The sequence below is a fragment of the Canis lupus genome, chromosome 9, assembly GCF_003254725.2.
Source record: "Canis lupus dingo isolate Sandy chromosome 9, ASM325472v2, whole genome shotgun sequence".
NCBI classification, from domain to species: domain Eukaryota; kingdom Metazoa; phylum Chordata; class Mammalia; order Carnivora; family Canidae; genus Canis; species Canis lupus.
The window spans coordinates 60,994,995-61,014,799 of record NC_064251.1 but is presented as its reverse complement, the minus strand read 5'-3'; the positions used below and the strand labels follow the sequence as shown (position 1 = coordinate 61,014,799).

Below are 19,805 nucleotides of genomic sequence, written 5' to 3'. Positions count from 1 at the left end.
AGAACGTATAGGTAGAACACTATTTTCATCATCTCTTATCAAGGGTAAGGACTATCAACATGACTCAACACTGTTGATGTTGACCTTGATCATCTGGCTGAGGCCATATTTGTCACATTTATTCACTGTTAAGTCACTGTTTCTTCCCCTTTCCTTACTGTGTTCTTTCGAAGCAAGTCAGTCTGCACTGCCCACACCAGGAATGGGCTGTCCCCCAAGAGGGCAGTATGTCTGCACAAGTTACTGGGAATTTTTCTGCATAGTGTATTTGTCTCATTCTCCCTCCCTCATTTATTTATTCAGTCATTTGTATAAGTATAGGCCCATGGATATTTGTTTTATACTTAGGTTATAATTCAGTAGTAGTTCATTTATTTTGTTCAAATTGTTCCAGCTTTGGCCATTGGGAACTCTTTGACTTGGCTCCTTTTTCCCATTGGCATTCTCCTGTTGTTCTAGATTTGTTTTCTCCATGGTCAGAATACAGGAGAAGCAGTTCATCACTTTTTGGCACCTCTGGATAGTCCAGGTTCATCTTCATCTATATTTCCTGCTCCAGTCTTAGAAACAGCTATTTCTCTAAGGAGTCCTGATTCCATTTACTGGTAACTGGTATTAGAAACCAAAATCCTGGGCACCTGGTTTGGCTCAGTCAGTTGGGTGTGTGCCTTTGGCTGAACCAAAAAGATCCCAGGGTCCTGGGATCAAGCCCCACACTGGTTTGGGGTGGTGGGGGGAGGGGGTTCCCTGCTCAGCAGGAAGCCTGGTGCTCCCTCTGCCTGCTGCTCCACCTGTGCTCTCTCTCTCTCTCTCTCTCTCTCTCTGTCTCATTCTCTGTCAAACATACAGAAAATCTTTAAAAAAGATACCAAGATCCTGGCGCTAGGTATGCTCGCTACAACTGGATTTTATTGTTTCTAGGTCCTCTCATCAACTGACAGAGCAAGGAAATACATGTGCAGTAGTGCCTTTTGATCAGTCAGCATGTGGGTTCAGCAAACAATACATTGGTATTAGTATAGGATGTACTCAGTAAACTTTATATGTAGTTCTTTGCAACTTTAGATAGTTATTAGTGACACATAGACTAGAAGGAGGATAAGTCGAGTACATAAAGGATTATTCCAGAACAGCAGGGTAATTGCTGTACAGGTGATACTCATGTGGTATATACACTGATTGGTACATTTTTCTTTTTTTTTTTTTTTTTTTGTTTTTTGGTACATTTTTCTGTAAGACAAAATGGCAGTAGAATTCACTATCCAAACGACAAAGGTTATAAGCTGGATCTTGAGGGGAATGAAGTAATTGTGGAAACTCTTTTCCTTAGGAATCATGGCTCTACTTTACAGCCTTGTTTATAGCAAAAGAAGTAGAGCAGCATGAATATTTCAAAGTCAGAAATTCAGCATAGTAAATTATATGATATGGCCCACATCGGGCTCCCGGAACAGAGCCTGCTTCTCCCTATGCCTCGTCTCTGCCTCTATCTCTCTCTCTCTCTCTCTCTCTCTCTCTCTGTGTGTGTCTCATGAATAAATAAATAAAATCTTTTAAAAAATAAATAAATAAGATGCAGTAAAGTGGGTCATCTTGGTGGCTCAGTCAATAGAGTGTCCAACTCTTGATTTTAGCTCAGGTCATGAGATCAAACTGCACATTGAGCTCAGGGCTAGGTGTGTGGAGCCTGCTTAAGATTCTCCCTCTCTCTCTTCCTCTGCCCCTCCCCACCTCCTATCCCGCCTTATCCACATATTTGCAATAAAAAAATAATAAAATGCAGTAAAGTGTATCATTAATCTCAGCGTACATTTGGACAACAGTGAGTAGTCCCATTTTTTTATTTTTTAAGATTTATTTATTTATTCATGATAGACAGAGAGACAGAGAGAGAGAGAGAGAGAGGCAGAGACACACAGGAGGAGGGAGAAGCAGGCTCCATGCTGGGAGCCCAACGCAGGACTCGATCCCAGAATTCCAGGATTGTGTCCTGGGCCAAAGGCAGGCGCTAAACCTCTGAGCCACCCAGGGATTCCCCCCCGCCCCTTTTAAGATTTATTTATTTATTTATTCATGATAGACACAGAGAGAGTAGTCCCATTTAGCAGGAGTATAAGAAGGGGTGATGAAAGAGATTCGATGTTAGTATAAGGTGCTAATTCTCAGTATGAATAAATTTTAAAAGTGCTGAAATTTTAAGAGTACAATTTTTAACGAAATTATTTCAGGTAATGTATGTGTGTATTCCATCATGATTATACCAGAATTTATCTTTTTTTTCTGTTGATGGACATTTGGGGTTTCTAGTTTGGGGCTATTACAAATAAGGTTATTATGAACATTCTTACACTTTTTTTCCCCTCTTGATTGTATGTTTTGGGTTCTCCTGTGTGGTAGTAAGGAGAATTGCGAAGTCTGGGTAGCTGTGTGTTTAACTTTACAAGAAACTGCTGTGTAATTTACCAAAGTGGTTGTATCTTTTTACACCTCCATTAGCAACAGTTGAGAGTTCCACTTGTTTCCTATCCTTAACTACATTTGGTATTGTCTTTTTATTTTGACCAGTCTAGTATGTTTCACTGCCTATATTTATGATTTCTGAGCTGTATATATGTTTTCTGAGCTTGCTGGCTGAAATATAAGGAACAATATACCACTATACTTACAGGATTTAATTTAAACTTTTACTACATTGGGGATACAGAAAAATTTACAGACTTTTGGAGAACTGACTTGTGTAAAGTGCAGCAAATGTTTTTAAAATTATTACATGAGAAAGCGCCTATGTTCAAAGGGATACACATTTCAAGTTATTGCAGCTTATTTGTGACAGAATTTCTGCTTGTAAAACGTATATGAAATTGATCAACAGAGTCATGTCAGTATATTTAAAATCATTACAAATCTCTGTTCGCATTGCTCATGAAAAATTATTGTGGTGTGTATTTAGAGCAGGACTTGGCAAACTATGGCATAGGGGCCAAATACAACATGCTTCTTGATTTTATAAATAAAGTTTTATTAGAATACAGAAATGCTTGGTTATGTTCATATTGTCTGTGGCTACTTTTATTCTACAAAGGGAGAATTGAGTAATTACACTAAATGACCCATGGAGTCAAAACTATTTGCTGATCTTACCAGAAAAAGTTAGCAAGATGTTAATAGTGCATAATCATATGGCATTTTAATTTTCTTCTGGAGATTAAAGCTGGTTTTCATGGAATAAAGTGGTGAAAACAAAGCAGTTGATGAAAAAAACCCCACTTCTGTCATAACTTTGATCATTTTCAGGACACATTATCAACTGACAGTTTTGCCATTCCCTGTTCTTCTAAGGTTTACATCTCCCCATGATTGTCTTTTAAGTACCTTTGTAACAACTTATTCTCTGTGAAATTATTTTCCTAGTTGTGGTATGGTTGAGAGGATGTATTTGGTTGACTTCATCACTTTGGCCATGAATGGTGTTATGCAAAATATGTTGCATCAGCAAGTTTCTTGTACCAGCTCCACTTATGCTTAACTCCTTAGAAATACAAGCACACTATTGTATAACCTTTAGTGTTATAAGTACTGGGGTTGGATGTTTTGCAGCTCTTTGCTGTGTTCTCTTAGGAAGAAATTATCCATAATGTTGCTGTGATTTATTTTCAGGATCTTTTCAAAGTCAGTGATGTCACTATTCTGATACAAACTTACTAAATTTGTCATTCTGATACAAATTTCCTAAATTCGTTAGAATTTCTTTCTTTCTTTTTTTTTTTTTAAGATTTTATTTATTTATTCGAGAGAGAGGCAGAGACACAGGAAGAGGGAGAAGCAGGCTCCACGCAGGGAGCCCGATGTGGGACTCGATCCAGGGACTCCAGGATCACATCCTGGGCCGAAGGCAGGCACTAAACCACTGCGCCACCCAAGGATCCCATCGTTGGAATTTCTTGATCATTTTTGTACAGCCTGACTTCTGGCAGGTCAAATGGATTTAAGCCCAGGTTTTTCCAGCATATTTCCTAAGACTAGATATTTTAAGTAAGTGATTGGCATAGACTTCCCCAATTTATTACTCATATTAAAGGCTTTGATTTTCAGCATGTGAATTTTCAAATTTACTTTTTCTCAAGGGCATTTTACCTGTTAATTCTCTAATGATTCCCATGATCAGTGAGTGAGAGATGGCAGAGTAATGAGGACTGACCAATTATAGAATATTTTTAGTTCTGTGTTATATTCCTATCATACGTGCATTTGCATTTCCAAACCATATATCTCTAATTACTGTCAGGTTATCTTCATCACCAGTCTGATATGACTGATGTAACTGGCATAGTGTATTTTTAAGTTCTCCATAGCTCTCTCAATCCTTAATTTATTTAACCTTTGTGCTTGTGTTAAAGCCACAATTTGTCATTCTTAAAAATGTTTCAGAACTTCCATTATTGTTTCATAGAATGTATGGAGAAAATTCATCTAACATTTTCTTAAAAAGAATTCCCTTTGGGCAGCCCAGGTGGCTCAGTGATTTAGCGCTGCCTTCAGTCCAGGGCGTGATCCTGGAGACCCGGGATGGAGTTCCACATCAGGCTCCCTGCGTGGAGCCTGCTTCTCCCTCTGCCTGTGTCTCTGCCCCCCTCTCTCTCTCTCTCTCTCTCTTTTTCTCTGTGTCTCTTGTGAATAAATAAATAAAATCTTTAAAAAAAATTCTCTTTAGAGGTGGAGGTACAATTCAAGAATAAAATTAACAGGTTTTTCAGATTAATTTTTTGTAACTATTCCACATATAGGTCAGTAGCATGTCTGTTTATCATTTCTGGAAAACTTTGTTAGTGTGAAATTCATCTTAGGTGTCGTTTTAATGTTTTCAGTCTTCCTTCTTTTTTTCTTTCAAGTTCCAAAATCTTTCAGAAACTGCATTAATGCTACTTTGGGTAATCTCTCTTCAATACTTTAAAATTATAATTATGAGTTTCCAAATCATCATTTGATTAAATAACACCTTTCAGAGTATTCCAGGTAATAGCCCTTCTTAACCACTGCACAAGAAGTCATTCTCTTTTAGCAAACATTTTGGGTGGCTATTTCCCTATGGTTTTAATCTTTTCATTTGCTTATTTGCAATTTATGTTTTATGAAGTGTCTTTTTTGTTTGTTTGTTTTATGAAGTGTCTGCTCAAGTTTTTGTCCATTTCATTATGTTGCCTTTTTTGAGTTCTAGATATATTCTAGATATAGTTTCTAGATATAATTCACATATATGTACTGCTCGCCTATTTCTTTTTTAAATGGCATGCTGTTTTATTTTTAATTACTTTTATTAATTTTAAAATAATAAAATATTAAATATATTTATCAAAATAATATTAATCTTTATTTGAAATAAGTAAATTAATTTTAAATTATGTTTATTTTAATCTCACTATTGTTAACATACAGTGTTACATTAGTTTCAGGTATACAATATAGTGATTCAGCAGTTCTGTACATTGCACAGTGCTCATCATGATCATTGTATTCTTTAATCTCTACCATCTGTCTCACCCATTCTTTCTCTTACCCCCCCCCCAACCATCAGTTTGTTCTCTATAGTTAAGAGTCTAGTTTGTTTCTCTTTGTGTTTTTCCTTTGCTTGTTTGTTTTGTTTCTTAAATTTCACAAATGAGTGAAATCATATGGTGTTTGTCTTTCTCTGACTTATTTCTCTTAACATTTTACTCTAGCTCCATCTATGTTGTTGCAAATGGCGAGCTTTCATTCTATTTTATGGCTGATAAATATTCTGTTTGTGTGTATACTATATATACATATATAATATATATGCATATATATGTAATATATCTTCTTGATCCATTCATCTATCAGTGGATATTTGGGCTGTTGCCATAATTTGACTATCATAAATAATGCTACAATAAACATAAGGGTGCATCTATCCCTTTGAATTAATGTTTTTGTATTTGGGGTGTAAATACCCAGTAGTGCGATTCCTGGATGATAAGACAGTTTTATTTTTAACTTTCTGAGGAACCGCCATACTGTTTTCCACAGTGGCTGCACCAGTTTGCATTCCCACCTACAGTACCACAAGGGTTTTCCTGCATTCTCCCCAGCAGTTGTTGTGTCTTGTATTCTTTATTTTAGCCATTCTGACAGGTGTGAGTTGTTACATAACATTGTAGTTCTGTGGGGTTTTCTGTTTTTGTTTTTTAAGTAATTTATACATCCATTGTGGGGCTTGAACTCACAACCCCAAGATCAGGCGGTACACACTCCTCTGACTGAGCCAGCCAAGTGCTACTCTCATTGTAATTTTGATTTGCATTTCCCTGATAATGAGTGATGTTGAGCACATTTCATGTGTCTGTTGGCCATCTGTATGTCTTCTTTGAAGAAAGGTCTGTTCACGTTTTTGCCCATGTTTTAATTGGGTTATTTGGTTTTAGGGTGCTGAGTTGTATCAATTCTTTATATATTTTGGATACTAACCCTTTTTTGGATATGTCATTTGCAAATATCTTCTCCCATTCCATGGGTTGCCTTTTAGTTTTGTTGACTGTTTCCTTTACTCTGCAGAAGGTTTTTATTTGGATGTGGTCCCAGTAGTTTGTTTTTACTTTTATTACCCTTGCCTCAGGAGACAGATCTTGAAAAATGTTGCTATGGCTGATTTCAGAGAAATTGCTGCCTGTGCTCCCTTCTAGGATTTTTGTGGTTTTATATCTCACATTTAGGTCCTTGATCCATTTTGAGAGTTTTTTTGTGTGTGTATGGTGTAAGAAAGTTATCCAATTTCACTCTTTTGCATGTAGCTGTTCAGTTTTCCCAGCACCATTTTTCCCATTGCATATTCTTTCCTCCTTTGTCAAAGATTAACTATATGGCTGTGAGGTTTATTTCTGGATTTTCCATTCTGTTCCAGTGATCTGTATGTCTGTATTTGTGCCAGTACCATACTATTTTGTTTATAGCTTTGTGATATAACTTGAAGTCTGGAATTGTGATACCTTCAGTTTTGTTTTCCATTTTCAGGATTGCCTTGGCTATTCGGAATCTTTTGTGGTTCCATACAAATTTGAGTATTGTTTATTCTAGTTCTGTGAAAAATATTATTAGTGTTTTGACAGGGATTGCATTAAATCTGTAGATTACTTTGGGTAGTATAGACATTTTAACGATTTGTTCTTTCAGCCCATGAGCATGGGATGTCTTTCCATTTCTTTGTGTCATCCTCAATTTCTTTCATGAGTGTTTTATAGTATTCGGAGTACTGGTCTTTCACCTCCTTGGTTAATTTATTCTTAGGTATGTTTTTATTTTTGGTGCATTGTAAATGGGACTGTTTTCTTAATTTCTCTCTCTTGTTTTTAAAGATTTTATTTATTCATGAGAGACACAGAAAGAGAGCGGCAGAGACACAGGCAGAGGGAGAAGCAGGCTCCATGCAGGGATCCCGACCTGGGACTCGATCCCAGGTCTCCAGGATCATACCCTGGGCTGAAGGCGGTGCTACACTGCTGAGCCACCCAGGCTGCCCTTAATTTTTCTTTATGCTGCTTCATAATTAGTGTTTAGAAATATAACACATTTCTGTACATTGATTTTGTATTCTGCAACTTTACTGAATTAATTTATTCTAATAGTTTTTTGATGGAGTCTTTAGGGTTTTTCTGTATATAGTATCATGTCATCTCTAAATAAGAAAGTATTCTTTACCAATTTGGATACTAATGGCATATTTTATAAGAAAACTTTAAGTTCAGTTTTTTTTTTTTTCTCTTGATGCTAGCAGTAAGATAAATTTTTATCATGCTGCAGTTTCAGAATTGAAGCTGGGACTGTTTATAGTCCTTTGTTGCTTGTTTGAGCTATTCATGAAATAGCAGTAAAGATTTCTTAATTCCCTACACCTGGGGTTGTCTCTGCATTGCTATTTCACATTCTATGTGCTTGCTACAGAATTCATATACCCTTGTCTGGAAAAAAAAAATCCTTAATCCACAAATATATAGCCTAGGTTTCTTTCTTTTTTTTTTTTTTAATCGGAGTTCAATTTGCCAACATATAGCATAACACCCAGTGCTCATCCCGCCAAGTGCCCCTCTCAGTGTCCATCACCCAGTCACTCCAACCCTCTGCCCACCTCCCTTTCCACTACCCCTTGTTCATTTCCTAGAGTTAGGTGTCTCTCATGTTTGTCACCCTCACTGATATTTGCACTCATTTTCTCTCCTTTCCCCTTTATTCCCTTTCACTAATTTTTATATTCCCCAAATGATTGAGACCATATGTTTGTCCTTCTCCAGTTGACTTATTTCACTCAGCATAATGCCCTCCAGTTCCATCCACATCGAAGCAAATGGTGGGTATGTGTTATTTCTAATGGCTGAGTAATATTCCATTGTATACATAGACCACATCTTCTTTATCCATTCATCTTTCGATGGACACCGAGGCTCCTTCCACAGTTTGGCTATTGTGGACATTGCTGTATAGCCTAGGTTTCTGATATAGACCCTCTTTCCTTATCATTTATCTTAATTGTAGGATGATTTACGTAGCATTTTGAGCTAAAAGACTCAAAGTCTTCACTGTTCTATTTTTCATGACTATTACTATCTCTTGACTTCATTTTACACAGTTGGGAAGTTACTAATAAATCAATCATAACAGCATTCTTGGTTTTTTTCAGATGTTTAGTTGAAACATCTTTGAAATTATCCAATTAATAAGGTTCTTTCGTGATTTAGTTTGGTGCCTCATTCACATGGATCTTGAATTAAACATTAGCGTCTGGGATCCCTGGGTGGCGCAGTGGTTTAGCGCCTGCCTTTGGCCCGGGGCGCGATCTTGGAGACCCGGGATCGAATCCCACGTCGGGCTCCCGGTGCATGGAGCCTGCTTCTTCCTCTGCCTGTGTCTCTGCCTCTCTCTCTCTCTCTGTGACTATCATAAATAAATTTAAAAATAAATAAATAAATAAACATTAGCGTCAGAGATCTTGGTTCAGGTAGGGCTGTTGACCACATGAGAGTTGCCATTGCTTAGTCCTGAAGAAGTGTTTGGACTTTTTTAGATATATTTATCAAGCATTGACTGATAAATGCCCTGCATTATGCTAGGCTCTGTGGAAGTTATAAAACCAAATCACAAGTTCTATCCTGTGAATAGTTTTATAGGGAAGTTAAGATAAAAATAAAAATATATATTCTAGATATCTTATGTATGTGTGTATTCTACATATCACTAATGAATGTGTACATCTGTGTATTCAAAGGATAGCCCCAGCTCTCAGCAGTGCTGGAGATTGCTTCCTTTCACTTTTATCAAGTCTTTTCTATATACATGTCAGAAACTGGTAGAAGCTCTTTATATATGCATTTAATGTAACCTTTACTACGACTTTATAAGGTAGGTAATATTAATCACAGAAAATGCAAAACTTATATAAAGTTGTTCAGCGGGGCAGCCCGGGTGGCTCAGCGGTTTAGTGCTGCCTTCAGCCTGGGAGTCCCATGTCGGACTCCCGGCATGGAGCCTGTTTCTCACTCTGCCTGTGTCTCTGTCTCTCTCTCTCTTTCTCTCTCTCTCTCTCTCTCTCTGTGTCTCATGAATAAATACATAAAATATTTAAAAAAAATAAAGTTGTTCAGCTTAAGAGACTGAGCCAACTTTCAAATCCAGATATATATGCCTCTGAGCTGTGCCCTGGGTCTTAAGACCTTGAGGTAAATATGGATTTACTCATTTTCATCCCTTAGCTGTATATACCTAAAGTAGGACTGGGAACTCTTATTAATTTAAAGGGCTTAAGTCATCTTGGGTCTTTCTTTCATTTGTATTTTTCCATTTTAAAATAATCTGTATACAGTTGTAATTTATATACAAGAAAATACACATTTTTTTTAAGATTTTATGTATTTATTCATGAGAGACACAGAGAAAGAGGCAGAGACATAGGCAGAGGGACTCGATCCCAGGACCCCAGGATCATGACCTGAGCCAAAGGCAACCACTGAGCCACTCAGGTGCCCCAAATACACAAATTTTAAGTGAAAGATTCAAAACAGTTTAACTACCATCATAGATATGATGGGTAATATTTCCATATTCAAACTTCAAAAAGTTCTCTCATCTCTCTTAAGAATCAGGGTTCTCCTTTTAACTCCAGGCTCTTCTAAACACTAATCTACTTTCTATAACTTATAATTTTGCCTTTTTTAGAATCTCATATACATAAAATTAATGGAAATTAATCTTTGTGTCTGGCTTCTCCAGTCACTTAGAAAATGCTTTTGAGATCCATTCATATTGTATATATCAATGTTTTTTTTCTTTTTTATTTCTGAGTAGTAATATTCCATTATATGGATTATACCACAATTTATTTATCCATTTACCCATTAGAGCACATTTGTATTGTTTCCAGTCTGAGCTAGTATGAATAAAGCTTCTGTGACTATTCAAGTTCAAGTCTTTGCATATATTCATATTTTCATTTCTCTTGGATAAATACCTAGGACTGGAGTCACTGAATTATATGGTAAGTGTATGTTTAACTTTATAAGAAACTTCCAAACCATTTCTAAAATGTTTGTACCATTTTGTATTCTCACCAGCAATTTCTGGGAGTTCCAGTTGTTTCACACCCTTGGCCAATATTTACTACTTTGGTTCTTTTTTGTTTTAACAGTAGGTGGTTGGGGATCCCTGGGTGGCTCAGCGGTTTGGCACCTGCCTTTGGCCTAGGGCGCGATCCTGGAGTCCCGGGATCAAGTCCCACGTCGGGCTCCCTGCATGGAGCCTGCTTCTCCCTCTGCCTGTGTCTCTGCCTCTCTCTCTCTCTATGTCTATAATGAATAAATAAATAAAATCTTTAAAAAAAAAAAAAAAGTAGGTGGTTAGTAGAATCTCATTGTGGTTTCAGTTTATATTTTTCTAATGTCTGATGACGTTGAATTTTTTTCATGTGCTTATTTACCATCTGTATGTCTTATGTTGTAAAGTATCTCTTCAATCTTTCTTTTTTTTTTTTTTTAAGATTTTATTTATTCATGAAAGACACAGAGAGAGAGGCAGAGACAGAGGTAGAGAGAGAAGCCTCAAGAGGCTTCCTCAAGAGGAGCCTGATATGGAACTTGATCCTGGGACCCTGGGATCATGCCCTGAACCGAAGGCAGATGCTCAACCCCTGAGCCACCCAGGCGTCCCTCTCTTCAATCTTTTACTACCATTCCCCCCTTTTAAAATCAGTTGTTTACCTCCTTATCTGTTTTCAGAGTTATATATTCTGAATACAACACCATTATCAGATAGATCTTATAGGTATTTTGCCCTGGTCAGGGTTTACATTTTCATATTTTTAACAGTGGTATTTTGAATACGATAATTTTAAAGTTTTGATGAAGTCCAGTTTACCCTTTTTGTTTTGTGATTCCTGACTCATAGGAACCCCTGTAGATAGCTCTGCAGATCTCTTTCTGTTCACGGTTTCTTCTCCAGTACTCTGACCTACTAACTCTGGCTACCTTGCCCTTTCCCTCTTCTGTTCTTTCCTCCCCACCTCAGTTCTGTTTCAGTTGCCTCTCCATGTGCTGTATACAGCCTGGAAGCTGCCACCAGACAATAACTACTGTAGTCTTAGGTCTTACCTTGGATCTTGTCCTGTTAGCAGGGAGCACCATTGTTTTGAGTTACCTTAACTTTAAATTAATAACATATTAAAAACTAGTAGTATGCCAGTAAAGCTCTTTGGGAAGCAGTTTGCAGTATCTCTGAAAGTTCAAATAGTTTACTTATTTAAAAAGAGCACAGGCTTTAAAGTTAGTTCACAGGGAGTTTAGGGGCTCATAGTGTACAAACTTGTAACTAGTAGTAAAGAAACTATAGAGATGTGATGCACAGTATAATGAGTATATTATGTAATATAATAAATATGGCTACAATAGCAGTTCTGTTACAGTATATAAATGTATCAGTAACACTGTATGCCTTAAATTTATACAACATTATGTGTCAAGTTTATTCAATAAAAATTCAGAAATTTAAAGTTAGTTCACATCCCACAATTGTAAAATACTTATGGCCCTGGGAACATGATTACCCAAAAGACTGGAGAAATTACTGAACAACGGAAGAATATCACTTTGATTTTTTTCATCTTGAAACAGGAGTATTGGGCTCTTAGATGGTGTGCTGAATATGATGTAGTCTCACCAAAGACCATCAAGTCCATTGTTTTATGAAGACAATGCATTGTTAAAATAGAAGGTCATGTTTCTGTGCTCCAGTTCTTTAGCATGTGATCAAATGAAATTTAACAAGGGGAATTTATTACAAATACCTGGTTGCTTGCTTTGTTGTATAAAGGATTGCTGTGGTGTTACTGATATTTGTTTAGTTTTCTCCATTAGCAAAAGGAAGGGATATTTTCCTGTAGCCTATTTGAATCCCTTGACATTTGGTGGTCTAGTTTCATATTGAGTAGATTGCTGAGTGCATTTTTATGCCATTTGTGCTTAGGATAAACTCCAATTAAGGGACTTCTCTTTTCCTTTTGAGAACCTGGCACATGGGCATCATGCCAAAGGATCATTTAAAGCAGCAATTTTTATACCTGATTTTTGCTAATGGGAGCACTTTACCTCCTTTTGAGATTAGTTTGAATATTTTCCTATGGGAAATCCATTTTGATTACCACATTTTCCCTCTTGCAATAGAAAGGTCACCAGCTGCACTTCTTGCAACAGAGATGGAATATACATGAGGTATATAGAGTAAGCAGGTTCCTTTTCTTCCATGTTTTTTTCCCTTAATATTTGATTTTGCTTTTGCTCGAACAGTTGGCCCCTGAAGATGAAATAACTCTTGGCATGCACATGTGTATGTATGTCCCTGCAGCATTTTTAAAGCCTGTAAATGAGAAGACCTTGCTGTATAAACTTACACAGATACGTACATGATTAATTACTAAATCCTTTTCCTAATGTTTCCACAGGAGTCTCCCCAGGACAGTGCTATCACTCGGGATATTAACCGGACATTCCCAGCTCATGACTACTTTAAGGACACAGGAGGAGATGGACAAGATTCCTTATATAAAATATGCAAGGTATTTCACATCAAAAAAAATTTGTTTTGAATGGTTATTCTGGTGCTTTTGAAATTACACAAAAGGTAACTACAAAGTGTAATTTGTATTTGATAATTAAGAAAGCAAAAAAGGAGGCACCTGGGTGGTTCAGGCCGTTGAACGTCTGAGCATTGGGCTCCCTGCTCAGCACAGAGTCTGCATCTCTCTTTCCTTTTGACTTTACTCCCTGCTCATGCTGTCTCTCTCCCTCTCTTTTAATAAATAAAAAAATCTTTAAAAAGCTAAAAGTGAAAAAGGAGAGAGTAGACTCTGTAAAATTGTGATTGTACCTTTAATTTTATGCTCATAATAAACAGGAAATCAACTAGACATAAAATGGTAAGGTTTCTTTTACTTTTTTAATCAGGACTTTCAGATGACAGTCCCCTGGCTCTACATTTACTATTTTTTTTAGGGAGTGGGGGCAGAGAGAAAGACTCTTCAGGAGACTTCACGCCCAGCACAGAGGCCAACTGAACTGTGAAGTTCTCAAGGGCAGAAGTCACTTCTATATGTTAATATATGTGGTGCTTAGCATATAGTAGGTGCTCATTAAATGTTGATGAATTAATGAAATGCCTTTTAGTCCCCATATTTCATTACAACTGCCATGAATTTTTTTTTAAAGATTTATTTATTTATTTATGAATGACAGACAGAGAGAGAAAGAGGCAGAGACACAGGCAGAGGGAGAAGCAGGCTCCATGCCGGGAGCCCGACGTGGGACCCGATCTCGGGACCCCAGGATCGCACCCTGGGCCAAAGGCAGGCGGTAAACTGCTGAGCCACCCAGAGATCCCCCATGAATTTTATACCTAAACATGTCCAAGTGTGTCATGTACTTTCACATCTGTATGTATTCCTTCAAGTTTTTCCATGAGCCTGAAAAATAAGCTACCCTCCATTTTCTACCTATAGAAATTCAATACATTTCATTCTGATACATAATTAAGTCCTGTGCTGAGTAATTTACATGAATGAGCTGAGAATAATACATCATGTCTATGATATAAATACTATGATTATTCTCATCTTACAAATAAGTAAAGTAATGAGCCTAAGATCCAGACCTAGACATTAGCATTTGTGGAATTTCAGCCCAGCTCTAACTCTGAAGCTTCTATTCTTTCTTGAACAATCAACTGTTAATTGATAACTTCACAAACATTGTCAGACTGCTTTCCACAGAGCTCTATTGACAGATGCCTTATTGTATTAAATAGATAATTTCTAAAGCCCTCTGCATATCTTGTCTTTGAAAAAGTATATGTGTTTTCTGTGTATAGCCCTCTTATTAGATAAGCTTCAATGAAATGGGGGATTTAAATGAGATTATGTTAAATTCTACCCTCATTTATGAAAACAGGATTATTTTACATATTTATATATTTATATTTTTAAAAGCTGTAGTTTCACCAAAAGCTAATGACAGACCTCTTTGCATATATTAACTTAATTGTGATCTAATAAGCATTAGCATCACATTTTGCTAAATGATCTTTATTGTGAACACACTTATTCTGAATTGTTTTCTCCTGGGATGAAGAAGCATGGCACAAAAAATAAGTGGAAAATAAAGGGAATTTCATCAGAAATAAACTTGTCAGACAGGGAATAGCATAGCATCTTGAATATGTAGAATTTCCCTTTCCACCGCAGCTTACATGAGAACTGGAAATAGTACTCATAAAAACAAGACTCTGGAAAACAACTAAAGTACCAAAAAAAGTAAACCACAAGGAATGTTAGATGTCAATATTCTGTTAAAGATGATGTTGAGAAGAGATGGGTAATAATCCTCTGCCTCCAAGAAAAATACAAAATAAGAATCCAAAGGAACCCTACAAATGGTTTCAGAGTAATCCCTCTTATCAGAAAAGTTATTACTGGCATTGTAGAAAGAATTGTGTTTTGGTGTCTTTGCCAAGAGATTTTTTCCCAGAAAGAAAAATGAATAATGTTAACAGTGTTTAGTGAGAGCCTGCTGTAGGACTGTCTAGGTTGAAGGTTTGAGGTCGTGGCTAGGTCGGATAGGGCATCATCCTGGCCCCTAAGAAGCTCACAGTGCAGTAGAGAAGATGGACATTTAAAATATCAGAAAGGGAGACAGAACATAAAGACTCCTAACTCTGGGAAATGAACTAGGGGTGGTGGAAGGGGAGGAGGGTGGGGGGTGGGGGTGAATGGGTGACGGGCACTGAGAGGGGCACTTGACGGGATGAGCACTGGGTGTTATTCTGTATGTTGGTAAATTGAACACCAATAAAAAATAATTGTATTAAAAATATATATATATATATCATCTACCAAAAGGCCTTCCCAGACCACCTCATATAAAGCAAGTGTCATTCTGTTTATTCATCTAATAGCACACATTATCAACAATTATTTACTTTATTGTATCTTTCCTTTCTTAAAATTGCAAACTTTATGAGAGTATTTTGCCAAATTAATTCTCTGATGTACCCACAACACCTGGCACAATGTCTATATATGGCAGGTAGAGTAACAAATATTTGCTAAATAAATTAATTGTCAAAGTTGAAAAAAAATGCAACATGGTGCATGCTGTAAATACTATCCTTGTGTAGCAAGTACCATCAGTACAGAGAAGAGAGGGAATCCTGGGGGAATGAAGTGTTTAGATAGAGCTTGAAGGAAAAGGGGAAAACATGAGCCAAGACAGTTACAGCAACCTTTTTTTTTTTTTTTAAGATTTTATTTATTTATTCATAGAGATACACGGGGTGGGGGTGGGGGGGAGAGAGAGAGGCAGAGGGAGAAGCAGGCCCCATGCAGGGAGCCCGATGTGGGACTCGATCCTGGGTCTCCAGGATCACACCCCAGGCTGCAGGCGGCACTAAACCGCTGCGCCACTGGGGCTGCCCAGCAACCGTTTTTTAATGCCAAAGTGGTTCTCGCTTACTTTTTTTACTCTTGGGCTACAGGAAGTAGCATGGTGGCAGTTCTGTTTATTAAAGAAAAAATTGAAAAGAGGCGCCTGGGTGGCTCAGTTGGTTAAGTGTCTGCTTAGGTCATGATCCCGGTGTCTTGAGATCAGTCTCCCTCCTCAATGGGAAAGTCTACTTTTCCATTTCCAACTCCCCCTCCCCCACCCTGCTCATGCTCTCTCTCTCTCTTTCTCTCTAATTCTCTCTCAAATAAAATCTTAAAAATTTATTTTAAAGGGCAGCCCGCCCGGGTGGCTCAGCGGTTTAGCGCCACCTTCTGGAGGGCCTGATCCTGGAGACCTGGGATCAAGTCCCACATCAGCCTCCCTGCATGGAGCCTGCTTCTCCCTCTGCCTGTGTCTCTGCCTCTCTCTCTCTCTCTCTGTCTCTCATGAATAAATAAATAAAATCTTTAAAAAAAATTCTTTCAAAAAAGGAAAAATTGCAGAGAGATATTTGTATCATTCATTGAACATCAAAATACCATAGTGGAGTTGAATATCTTCCAGGTTCCTATGTTCAAGGTCCTATAGGACAACTATGGCCCATGAGTAAACTATATTCATTTATACCTCCTGTGTTTTTCTTTTTCCAGGCATATTCTGTGTATGATGAAGAGATTGGCTATTGCCAGGGCCAGTCATTTCTTGCTGCTGTTCTGCTTCTCCATGTGAGTATTAGGTGTCTGTTACAACTTTCACATGACCTGCCTCAGTTTATACTAGCCTTAGTCTTGAGCATGATTTTATATTGGATTTGACCAGACTCTAGTGCATGAGTTTCGACTCCTCTATCTGGAAACCTTTTCCTTAATTTAATATCATCATGGAAGAGAAACATAGTTAGAATAAATGACAATGTTAAACACTAGTACAAGAGTAGACCTCATTATTATTGCTAAAATGATTGGATAGTCTTGGTTGAACCCTTAGGAACATTTTATAAAGTAGCCACCATCATTAGTATTTTCTTGGGGATCTGTGTATTAGAGGTGGGAAGGAAGAGAAGTTGGCTTTGTTTACAAGTGCCATTCTATTCATTTATTTATTCAGCAAAGACCTTTACCATCCAGCTTATTGATACTCTTTCAAATCCACAGCAGAACTGAGAAATCGTTAAAGTGGAATACCCATAAACTCTTCCTCTGTTTTACCAATTAATACTGTACCATACTCTTTGCTCTGTCTGCATCTCTCACTTTTCCTCTTATTTTTACACATTTTATTTTTTACTGAAAAAACAGTTTTTGAAATTAGTTTTGGAAAATCAGTAGCAAACATCAGAACACTTCATTCCTAAATACTTGAGCATGTATCTCCTAAGGATATAACCATAATACAGCAATCATATCCAAGAAATTCCACACCAATTCAGTAATGCCTTATACAGAATCCACATTTGATTTTCCCCAATTGTTTACTCAGTAAAGTCCTTTGTAGCCTTTTTTTTTTCCTAACCAAGCTCAGTGAAGATTCAAGCAATGTATTTGGTGTCATTTCTCTTTATTTTTTTTTTTCTATCTAAACTCCCCCAGCCTTTGCCTTTGTTGTGCTTTACACCATTGAGAGTTTTGAAAAATTCAAGCAAATTGTCTTATAAAATATTCCACATTCTTGATTTGTCTGATCATTTCCTCAGGATTAAAATTAAAATGTTTGGCAAAAACACCACACAGGTGATGTTAGCAGAGAGTTTGTGGGCACCTCCATCTTTAGCACAGTAGGTTCTTTGTGGATATAGAGCTAGCAGAGCTGACTAGCTGTAGGCAGAAAGTCACACAAGTATGTCATTATTATCTCAGTGGCGACATGAAGACATAGTAAAAAGTTTGATGCAAGATTATAGCAAAGGAACTTTATTTATATCACAGGCTTCTCTGGGGAGGTAGCCTTTAAGGTGAATACTGAAGAATGAGAAGGGATATCCATTCTCTTTTGTACATCTGTATCATTTAACTTTTTTAAGCTAACATTATTATGAAAATCAGAAAACTGTTTTAAAAGCCAGAGTGGGGAGTACAGCACTCCCAGCAAAGGTAATAGTACAACCTATAGAAGCCTATGGAATGGGGAAAATTTGGCCTATGGAAGAAGCTGGAAGCAGGGCTGTGTGACTGGAGCATTGTCTGTGGATGGGGGGTGGGTGGAGGTGGGGGGTGGGAAGGGAGCTGGAGAGGCTGCTCAAGGAGTTTAGATTTTGTTTCTCTAAGTACCGGGAACCTTTTGAAGAGTTGTAAGCCATTTTGTTATCAGTTGTAATACAAGTAAAACCAAAACCACTTTGTATCTTCTTACTGTGAGAACCTAGCTTATTGATATTAGTATGCCTGTAAAAATATTATATGATATTAATTAAAAGGTCATGGTTTTTTCCTCAGCTTTATTGAGGTATAATTAACAAAAATTGTGTGTGCGCATATAGATGGTGTATGATTTGATGAATTGATCTGCTGTATGTTGTGAAATGATTACCACAGTCAAGCTAATAGCCATCAAGAGGTCAAGTTTTAAAATTATGTTGTTTTAGTAAGACTTTATATCTCAGAGGCTCTCAGGCTTGTGTGGTTTGTCTTTGTTCTCAACTTCAGTCCAAGAACATTTGTCCCCATTTAGGTATCACAACTCCTTTTAAAATAGGTTTCCCAAACAAATCTAGTGTCTTGGGTTTGAACTCTGTTGCTCCTTGTGTTAAGATAAATGCTTGTTTCAAACGAAAAGCATATATGCTACCTGATATCAGAAATGTCAGGGGTGCCTGGGTGGCTCAGTTGGTTAAGCTCAGGCTATGATCCAGGGTCCTGGGATCAAGCCCTACATCAGGCTCCCTGCTCAGTGGGGACTCTGCTTCTCCTTCCCCCCGCTCATGCATCTCTCTCTCTCTCTTTCTCTCTCTCTCTCAATCTCAAGCTCTACCTCAAATAAAGTCTTAAGAAAAAAAAAAAAAAAGAAAAAAGAAAAAAAGAAATGCCACTCTGGGGCAGACCCAAATGTCCCTAGCATATGGAAGAAATTATGAAACTGCCTTCTGTGGTAGAGACCTCTGAAATCTGGTCCTTTGCTCCAGTGCCCTTACCTGCCCAAAATAATTAGCTGTGCTTATCTCATTTATTACTTAATCTGATTTATTCTTTATTCTCAGTGATTTCTGTGCTCAGCCCACCTCCATCCCCTTGTTCCACAGAAGCCCGCCCACCTTCTTGACATTTTGAAGGCTTGCTACAGTCACACCAAGCCTTAAATAACATTTCCAGTACTTTTTTTCTATTTTGAAAATTAGACATTTTGCCAAGGTCTCAGGGATATATTTTTCCACAAAGCTATGAAAGATCTAGGTATTATTATAAATGGGTAACATCTGTAAATAGAAGTAAAGTGGGATATTTTAAGTATCACCATAAATATTACATAGTACTCTGAACTATAAACCTTAGAATATTTAAGGTTCTGCTGTAACTGGCTGTGTTTGTAACAACGAGGAAGAAAAACATTTTTACTAGAAAAAGTAGCAGCTAAGGGGGTAAAATTATTTAATAAAGATGTCAGGATTTGAGAAAGATGAAACCTATACTCATATATCAGTCTGTTGCTACTCAGCTCAGATCTGGTCCTGCAAAGCCTATTCTTGGTTCCCTCAGGCGTACTCAGGCTTTCTTGTTCTTGTATCCCCACTGATTTTTCTACCTAATTTGTATGGTAAATATGAATTCTGCCTAACTCATAATTATTGTA

General features: G+C 37.3%; 1 protein-coding gene across 12 annotated transcripts in view; it reads left to right on the top strand.

The window, feature by feature from the left end:
* The window catches only part of RABGAP1 (RAB GTPase activating protein 1), a 166,954-nt gene that overhangs the window by 113,518 nt on the left and 33,631 nt on the right, over nucleotides 1-19,805 (top strand). For all 12 annotated transcript variants that reach the window (XR_004818773.2, XR_004818772.2, XR_004818771.2 and 9 more), the window contains 2 exons: nucleotides 12,992-13,105; nucleotides 16,673-16,747. Coding sequence is in view for 8 of the 12 variants with exons in the window: in XM_025475054.3 (XP_025330839.1) it covers nucleotides 12,992-13,105; nucleotides 16,673-16,747 (189 nt within the window). In the remaining 4 variants the exon portion in view is untranslated. The remainder of the gene's footprint in view (nucleotides 1-12,991; nucleotides 13,106-16,672; nucleotides 16,748-19,805) is intronic.